This window comes from Schistocerca americana, chromosome 1 (genome assembly GCF_021461395.2).
Source record: "Schistocerca americana isolate TAMUIC-IGC-003095 chromosome 1, iqSchAmer2.1, whole genome shotgun sequence".
Classification (NCBI taxonomy): Eukaryota; Metazoa; Arthropoda; class Insecta; order Orthoptera; family Acrididae; genus Schistocerca; species Schistocerca americana.
The window spans coordinates 1,140,510,665-1,140,520,460 of NC_060119.1; the positions used below are offsets into that span (position 1 = coordinate 1,140,510,665).

Consider the following 9,796-nt stretch of genomic DNA (forward strand, 5'->3'; position numbering starts at 1 on the left):
CTTCCTAAGTCCGTAGAAGAATCTTTTTACCCATTCGCCAAGTGTACAAGTTAGGTGGGTCGACAACATATTCCTGTCATGTGACGCACGTGCCGTCACCAGTGTCATATAGAATATATCAGACATGTTTTCCTGTGGAGGAATCGTTTGACCTATGACCTTGCAATCAAATGTTTTTGGTTCCCATTGGAGAGGCACGTCCTTTCGTTTACTAATCGCACGGTTTTGCGGTACGGTCGCAAAACACAGACACTAAACTTATTACAGTGAACAGAGACGTCAATGAACGAACGACAGGTCATATCTTTGTGAAAATAAAATTTACACTCGGGGGGAAGACTTGAACCAAGGACCTCTCGTTCCGTAGCTGCTCATGCTAACCACGGCACTCCTGAGTGCATATCATCCTTGATGTTGCCTATCTTGGATATGGACTACTCAGTTTGTCTAATCCCCCCCCCCCCCCCCACACACACACACACACACACACACACACACACACACACACACACACACACACACACACACGCACACACGACTTCTTCCTGTTTTGTGTGTTCAGTTTTTCAAGGCCTATCCACCGTGTCAACTTATAACTAAATCTGAGGGGGGTCCGATGGGGGAGGTTCCCTTGTCAGTAGCACCTAGGAAGGGAGCATCTGAATTGCATTCTCCGCCAGAGTTTAGACTACCTCTCGTCGTGTGCTGAAATGAGCTCACTAACCTTCCCACCCCTCCCACAGTGGTATTTCGCTGTCCACCGAATCTAAATAATATATATCCTTACACAGCCCTTGCTTCCAACCCTTTACCTCATGACTCAAATCCTGGTAATAAACATAATATATTAAGACCTGTCCCATACATCCTCCCACCACCACCACCACCACCACCTGTTCCAGTCCAGTCACAAACATCGGCCATCCCATCGAAGGCAAGGCTGCCTGTGAAACCTGTCATGTGATTTACAATATACAATATTAACCTGCAACCACTGTGCTGCATTCTATGTGGGCATGACAACCAACAAACTGCCTGTCCGTATGAATGGCCACTGACAAACTGTGGGCAAGAAACAAGTGGATCACCCTGTTGCTGAGCACGCTGCCAAACTTGACATCCTTCTTTTCAATGACTACCTACTCTAGCCTGTGCTATATGGAGCCTTGCCACTGACACCAGCTTTCCTGAATTGCGCAGGTAGGAACTTTCCCTGCATTATATCCAATCTTCCTGTAAACCTCTTGGCCTCAACCTTCATTAGTCGTCATCCTCACCCATCCAGCTCCTTCTCTGTTCCAGCTGCAGCACTACACAGCTCTCATTCCACCATCACACCCAGTCTTCTCTTTTTCCACAAACCATCCCCCACCCCCCCCCTACACTGCCCTCTGTCTTAACTTCTCGATTGCTCCCCAGCAGCATTTCACTCTCTGCCACCCCTACCCTACTATCCCTCCCCCTCCCTGCCCCAGCCTCTTCCTTATCCCCATCCAGTCACCACTCCCATCATGCACTGGTGCTGCTTTGTGCAGTGTGGCTTCAGTTGCCAGACACTGCAGTCGTGTGTGGTGGGGTGTCTATTTTTGAAGAAGTCCGCCCTGGCCGAAAGCTTATTTGCGACTGTCTTTTTGTTTTGTGTATCTCAGTTGCCAGACACTGCAGAGGTGGGGGGAGGGTGTCTATTTTTGAAGAAGGCCGCCCTGCCCAAAAGCTTATTTGTGACTCGTTTTGTTTTGCCTACCTGCAACTCAGCACATCGGCTATATGGTGAGCAGCAGCTTTCCCTGATCACTTAGCCTCTGTTGTGGTGGTAGACTTCGGTTTATTGGTAGAATACTAGGGAAGTGCAATCAGTCTACAAAGGAGATTGCTTACGAGTCACTCATTCAGCCAGTTCTAGAATATTGCTCAAGCCTGTGGGACCTGTACCAAATAGGACTAACGGGGGATATTGGAACGTATACAGAGAAGGGCAGCACAAATGGTCACAGATTTTGTTTGACCTGTGAAAACATGTCACTGAGATGCTGAAAGAACTGAACTTGCAGACCCTTGAAGGTAGTAAACTATCCTGAGAAAGTTTCAAGAACCAGCTTTAAATGGTTACTCAAGGAATATACTAAAACCCCCATATGTATTGTTCACATAGGGATCATGAGGATAGATAAGAATAATTATAGCACACAGACACAGACACAGAGGCATTCAAACAATCATTCTTCCCGCACTTGATATGTGAATGAAATGTCGAGAAACACTTGTAACTGGGACTATGGAATGTACCCTCTGGCATGCACTTCACGGTGACTTGCAGAATGGAGATGTAAATGTGTTATCCAAGGATTCTTACTTGTACATTTGTCTTTTTTCAAATTTTATCCTCTGTTGACTTCAGTATTACATATTGTAAAGGTATCTATTTGACTGTTTCAGTCAGTTTTTAACTAATGGTCCCTTTTGACAGTGTAATCAGGTCACATCGCCATAGTTCCCTACCTTTCTGCAATTTCTCAGCTTTAACTGGTAAACTATAATGAACAAGTCATGGTTAACAATCCAAATCTGTGAAAGTGTTTCACAGTTCTAAATCTGGTTTCTGTATCTCTGCTTTATTGTTACACAATGTAAAAATAGCTTGTGCTGTGTCTAGGATTCTTTATCCATGCATACAACCTTCCTTCATCATCATTAAACAAGTTGTTTTGTTATGATTAAATGGTGATGTGTGCATAAATCCATCAAGTCATTCAAGAACATTAGCACTGGTTCTTGTATGCTGAGCACCTCCCATCATTTTCTTTCACTTCTTTTGTTGTTTCTTTGGTGCACAAGTCGAATTTCATTGATGCAAAAGTTGAAAAACAGTGGTAATCCTACTTTACATCCTGCACTTGTAAAAGTTCATACTTTCGTTTCTTAATTATTACTAAGGTTAAGGCATATACTCAACTTTCAACTATTATCATCCTGTTCTTTTTTACTGGGAGAACATTGCATTAAAAGAGTTTTGTTGTTGTTATTCCAATATAAACAAATTATTCTCTACTGCTTTTGCTGTATTGTGGCTTTAAGTGTACACACATTCCCTTAGGTTATTCTTTGTCTTCATTCAGCTTACAAAGTTTGTGCGTGCGTGCGTGTGTGTGTGTGTGTGTGGGGGGGGGGGGGTGTATCTGAGGCATCCTCAGTGCTAAAGACTGGTGATTGTTGCCCATATAAAGACAATGGTGATTTCAGTTTGGTAGACATTTGCTGTTTTGCTGCATTGTTAATCTTTGATCTTAAGACAATCATTTACTAGAGGAGGATTGTGCCAAATGTTTTTGCATGTCAACCAAGGTCATGGTTCAAATGATAGGTAAACCCATTGTGGTCTTCATTTATCATAATTGGTTTAGACTTCTAAAGTAACACAGACATTTATTCCTCATACTTTGCAAGCTTGAAATACTTCGGACAGCAAATTGCACAGTAGAAATGTTAATACATTTTGCTATGAAAACATCTTTCTTCCCTTACTTACACTAAGGAAACATAAATTTGTGTAAAAATTTGAATTCTAACAGTTTGGTAATGACAGATTTCAGTGATAGCCATTTTATTTTTAGGACTGCATCCTTATTTGCAGGTCTGTGGTCAGCTGACAGAATAATTCAAAATGGTGCTGAAGATTTTCAGTTCATTATCCCTAGTTGTAGGTAACACACTGTGCTTGGCTTATACACATAAAGAACAGGTTACATAAACTTAATGGAATAGAAAACAACCTTTCCCAACTTCTTACAGCACCTGAACATGATTATAAATCAGGATGCATGATTATAAATCAGGATGCATTAAGATACATAGAACACTGCTAGCCAAATAGTGATGTGCTTATAGGTCTACAAATTCTCACACCATTCTTCATTGTGAAGATGTTACACTTTGATATGGGGTTATTCAAGGAAATACAAGAAGTGAAACAAAGATGCTCAGAGGTTTAGGATCTACCAGCAAATTCCTTAGAGAACATAGTAATACTCAAATTGGGAAGGTGAGTGGGAGTAGATGGAAGTTCAGGAAATTCATGGTTGCTGGTAGTCAGACATTTGAAATTATCAAGTTTTCATGCTTGTTACGTGATACATTTCTTTGTGCTCAATGCAAAAGGTCTCGCTGGATACACTCAAGTGACAGACACCATTCTGTATAAAATTGTCTATTCTCAGTGGAACTTGAAACACTAAGAATCACAGCTTGATGTCCATTCTACTTCCTTGATCAGTCTCTCTCATTAGTAGTATGTATTACTTCTAATGACAGAGTTTATTGATGATAGTATCGTAAAATATTTTATTAGCCCAAACCAGGAGGAGCCAAGCACATGCACCTAATTTGACTCAGCCTTAGGCCAAAAATTTAATGGTCTATTTAGGTTATTGATAGCAGGTGATCTGGCTAAAAATACTTTATTCAGAGTTATTGACTGCAAGAACCATTTATTATGAAATATGCCAGTAACATAAAACAGTATTTCTTAGTTTTATAGTTCCGCAGAGGCAGATCCAATACATATGTTTCCCTTACTTTATGTACATAAGTTCTGTTAGTGCCATATGCTCCTGCATTCTCTAGGACAGCTCTTGTAGAAAATTTGTGTCTAGGGAAAACCATTATATACCTATTTATATAGTTAACTGCTGTCACACATGAATCCATATTACATTTGTTTTAACCAGTCATAATTATCTGCCATTGGGGTGGTCTCATGCTATCAGTAAATCAGAATTCGTATGTTTCATTTCCTTTGTCTGACTCTTGAGTGCTCAGATGAATGTATTGATATTACCAGCTGCCTGTATACTGTCAAAACCTTAATTCTAATTCTAGTTGCTATTATCCTTGCCTTGCAATCTTTCATTTACATTTGCTACTACTGTAGTTTCTGTTCTTACAAAATGTTCTTTTAATTCATTTCAGACAAACATTGATGTAAATAAAAAGGATAAGGTGGGATACACAGCATTTGACCGAGCGCGTGCAAGAGGAGGACGCGCTGCTAAAGTACTGTGTCAGATTTTGGATCATACCAAGGTACAGTTAAGTCATTGTTCTCCACCTTAAAAATAGTTTTGACAGATATTAAGGCATGAAATAGTTTTCTGTGTGTGATTCTTCCTTACATTTGTCTTTTTTTAAAGTAAATGTGGAAGATAAATGATCATTTCGTTTACTTGTACAGATGTCAGAGATTCATACAATTCCATTGCAGCCATATTTTTGTACTGACAAATAAGAAAAGGTGCATCTTCAATTGCAGTTTCCTTCCATAAAGAGAAAGATCCTTTTGGTGGAACTGTTTTACAGTTTGAAATGTCACATAGGTGCTTGCAAACAATGAAAATCCATAAGCTAGCATAGTTTAGATTGTTTTTCATGTAACAAAACATGCTATTCCCACTGTTGGCTGTGAAACATCCCTTTAAGTAAAGGAATGGGTAATAGCAGAACTTTCGATTTTAATTGTCACATACGACACTTTCCTGAGAAAGTACAACTTCCACTTGTTGGTATTTTTCACACATCTGCAAATTATCACTATCTCACTGTGAAGTGTCTCAGTTGGCAAATTAGCCAGTAGTTTTTGCGTTAAAGTAGATTGTAAGATATACAATCACTGATCGCTCATTCTGAATCTTTAATAAAATTTCTGTTATTTATAATGATAAGTAATTTGATAATAATTCCCTATGTATATAAAGCTGTGAAGCTTATACCTACCTAATTTTGGGTAGCAGAGTTTTTGGCACATACAGAGGGCCGTACACTACCTTGCCTGCCTTAGTTAATTGTATAAATATAATTGTATGTTACAGTGGGCAAATTTGGAAAGTGTGGAAGGACAGATGGAAGGCGACTGTAACATCGGGTTAGATTTATCAAGAGTAAAGGAAGAGCCAGAGGAATAGTGATGACGAGCTTCACATTGATGAGGATGATGATGAAGATGACGATGAGGAGGAAGAGGACGACGACGACGACAACACAGATAAGGAAAGCAACAGTACTGAAATGAAAAGCCCTGTGCCAGACGAAGTTGAAAATAAACATGTTAGTATGATGTCATAAATGTGTACATGAAGTGTGTAATTTAGGGATGAATATGCTATCAAATAAAATGCCAGTTTTCCAGCTACACTCCTTCACCTTTTTTTATAGACAAGGGAGCACTTTATGAAGTTAATTTCCGATGTGATACAGAAATAAAACATGTTAATTTTTTTCAGATTATGTCTCTCCTGCAAGGAGTGGCTAAGTCACCAGAAAGACGTACACAGTCTCCTGAAATTACTGAAGTTAAGGAGGAGATGTTTCCAAGCCCAGTATCCGAATGTACAATTCCAGATGGTATGTATGGTGTTAAGACTCCTGCCTACAGTTTCCTGTTAAAGAAATTAATTATTCATTTCTGGCTTGGTTCAAATTAATCACTTTAAGATAAAAATCTTTTCTTGCTACAGAAAATGGGCTCTTCAATGCCGAAACTTTATCTCAGCTATGTGACATCCTGGATTCATCAGGAAGTTGGCAAGATCTGGCCGAGCTCTTGGGTTATACATTCCTGATTGCTAGTATTAAGGACAACACAAGCCCATCAAGACTACTATTCAACTACGCTGATGTAAGGAAATCAACTACATTTATTATATATAGTTTCAGTAGCTATATTGTCATCTTCTTTATCATCTTAGTCTTTGGAAAGTTGGGGGGAAAAATTGGCAATCAAAAGAGGACACAAAGAGGGAAATGAATACAGCATAATATGTTCTTTGGAGATGAAGCTCTTGGTAAAGTTGTCTTTGGCAGTATCTTACATTTCATGGCTGTTGACAGTGCAAGAAAGATTGAGATCAGGAGACATACACTGAAATATGTCCTATGGGATGGCTAACTGATCAAGTATTCTTACAATGGCATTGACACTGTTACATGTGTGATGGGAATATTATGCCTTTACCTTCACATTGTTTTTGTAATTGCACTCTCAAGTGTAACATTTTAAGTAATAACTAACTACAAATTGCTTCTGTTGTATAGAATTATTTTAATTTATCTTTTGACCATCCGTTAAAGTGGCTTTGATCAATTATGCCAACTGAAAATAATTGTCTTTGGAGTATTTGTTCTGTGCTTTCATTTTCTAGTTTTGTTCTGTTTTGGATTAAAAATACTGACCAGCTGTTCAGAAATAGGTACAACTGTTACCATGAATTTATACTCTAGATGCCCTGGAGAGACATTCTCTCACTACCGACCTCCACCACTTTCTTCTTGCTCTTCTGTTTATTCACTTGTATTGTACAGTGTAATATTTCTGTTGTTACAATGATTTTGTAGTATGCTCATATAAGGAATCACCATTAGACTAAATCAGTTTGACAGTTTTTTGGTAGTTCTATGTTCTCAAAATGAGACAATTTCTCAAATTGGATACATGTTCAAGTACACAAGGTATATTAGGATAGAAGTTCTAGTGCATTTTAGGCTTGCTTATTCCATGTGAATAAAAACAAGAATTTCCATTAGTTAACATCAGTCCTCTTAAATGCTTCACTTCTTCTTAATCTCGGATCACATGCAAACTACCAAGATCGATAACTTATTCTGCAATGTACAATAGTAATTTATTATAAATAATTCTTACCAGTTTAACTATTTTTCTAGGTTGATGGGAATGCGACAGTGAGGGAGATTCGAAATTTTTTGGATGTCTTGGATGAACACAAGGCAGTGGAGCTGGTTGATCTCATGCTTGCCAGCCAGGAATCTTGAGATCACTGTTTTTTTGTATAAGCTGTTATTCCACCATAAGTGTGCCATTGTTTTTAGTCTTAGTTTTACAAAAAAATGTTATTGTATGTTTTAATACAATACCTACCATATGTAAATATATTTTGTTTGTGGTTGATTTTATGACAGTTTTATATGTAAAATAGAACTGATGAATTTATGTAAGTTATGTCTTTATTTCACAAGATGCAGTTTGACCATTCCTTTTTCCTGCATATCAAGTTCAGTGAATTCAAAAGATGTACTAAACATTTTCTCTTAATGGGTGAAATTTATCTAATGAGCTTCGAGGCAAGTTCTTCAGTATTAATTTGCAGTTGTAACTTTAAAAGCTCAAATTATTCCAGCTTTAATTTGTTGCCATATGTGTATCATTATGGTTTCATGTAGAGCTTTCTGGCAAAGGCACCTTATGGTTAAGCATATAAACAAGAACTTGACCACACAACGAAAAATTTAACCGGGGGGGGGGGGGGGGGGGGGGGGGGGGCGGCAGCAGTTATTTTTGATGAAATGGAGTAAACATGAAAAAGAGGTGAAGGGAAAAGAGCGATAAGCATTGCTCGTGCTCCCCCCCCCCCCCCCCCCCCCCCCCCCCCACACACACACACACACACACACACACACCTCTGTGTGGGTAGGTGTGGGACATGAACCACCAACAGATACTGAGGCCAGGGGTATTGTGGGTTCAAAGGATATGTTGGAGCAAGATTCCTACTTGCAGAATTCATAGTGCTGGTGTTAGTGAAGACGACCGTAAGAAATGTACTCCCCAATTTCAAATGTCTATATGCATCAAACTCCCCAGATACCAAGTTATGTTACATCAGACTATGCATCTGATGTATTAACGAGTGTATGCATGATGGTTCTAGTAAGAGTACAGCTAAGATCACTATTCCCAAACACGCTGTGATATGGCTCAAATTAGTTTTTAAGACTTCCTTGTCAATTATTCCATAGTCCTGAGGAAGTGAGACAAGTTAGCGACATAATGATGTCAGGGTTGAACAGAACTCATTTTTCATGCTTACGCTGCTGCCCAGAATATACTGATAGCGGGAACCAGTCTGTAGGTAACCTTAGTTAGGAAACAATACATTGTGCCATAGCAACAGGCCATTGTAATAAGCATTGTGAAAGCAATGTAGATTCCAGTGTGCTAGGGAGTGGTCGCATGTTAACTCTGCAAACTCACACTTTTAAGTGCCTGGCAGAGGGTTTATTGAACCACCTTCACACCAGTGCTCTATTATTCCAGTCTCAAACAGCATGCAGAGAAAAAGAACACCTATGTCTTTCTGTGTGAGCTTTGATTTCCATTCATTTTATTATGATGATTGTTTCTCTCTATGCAGGTTGAAGTCATCAAAATATTTTTTGCATTCAGAGACAAAAGATTCGGGAGGACGACGGTTCAATCCCGTCTCCAACCATCCTGATTTAGGTTTTCCGTGATTTCCCTGAATCGTTTCAGGCAAATGCCGTGATGGTTCCTTTGAAAGGGCACGGCCGATTACCTTCCTGATCCTTCCCTAACCCGAGCTTGCCGAGTTGGCTAACACAACTGCGCCACACGTGGCCCGCACCTGCATAATTCTGCTAATGCTGCGTTCTGATGGCTGCCGTGCACGTACACACATACCCACGCTCGTTGCAAAACTGTGTCACCTGCATTTTGCGCCAGCCAGCCTTCGTCCGCTGTCTGCCATGAGGCTGCTGCATCGCGCACTGAAACACACTAAATCACAATTTCGCCCCATATTTCCTAAAAATAACCCCTTGTCTTCTACACTGACAGGAAATCACGAATCCAGCTGCATGACTGAGACGACCATATCGTAGCCGGCAATCTGCATGGCTGGAACTGGGCGCATTGCGTCCAACCATTTATTGGTTGTAAAACCCAATAATTTGAAAAGAAAATATCATTCTGCTCTCAATTTAAATAAAATTT

At 39.5% G+C, this 9,796-nt stretch overlaps 1 protein-coding gene across 1 annotated transcript in view; it reads left to right on the plus strand.

Annotated features, from left to right (window-relative positions):
- The window catches only part of LOC124597229 (nuclear factor NF-kappa-B p110 subunit), a 100,860-nt gene extending 92,859 nt beyond the window's left edge, over positions 1-8,001 (plus strand). Inside the window, exons 16-21 of the mRNA XM_047135925.1 lie at positions 4,966-5,079; positions 5,862-5,914; positions 5,955-6,096; positions 6,273-6,393; positions 6,507-6,667; positions 7,711-8,001. Of these exons, the coding sequence (XP_046991881.1) occupies positions 4,966-5,079; positions 5,862-5,914; positions 5,955-6,096; positions 6,273-6,393; positions 6,507-6,667; positions 7,711-7,818 (699 nt within the window). The 3' untranslated portion in view covers positions 7,819-8,001. The remainder of the gene's footprint in view (positions 1-4,965; positions 5,080-5,861; positions 5,915-5,954; positions 6,097-6,272; positions 6,394-6,506; positions 6,668-7,710) is intronic.
- Positions 8,002-9,796: the final 1,795 nt, after the last annotated feature.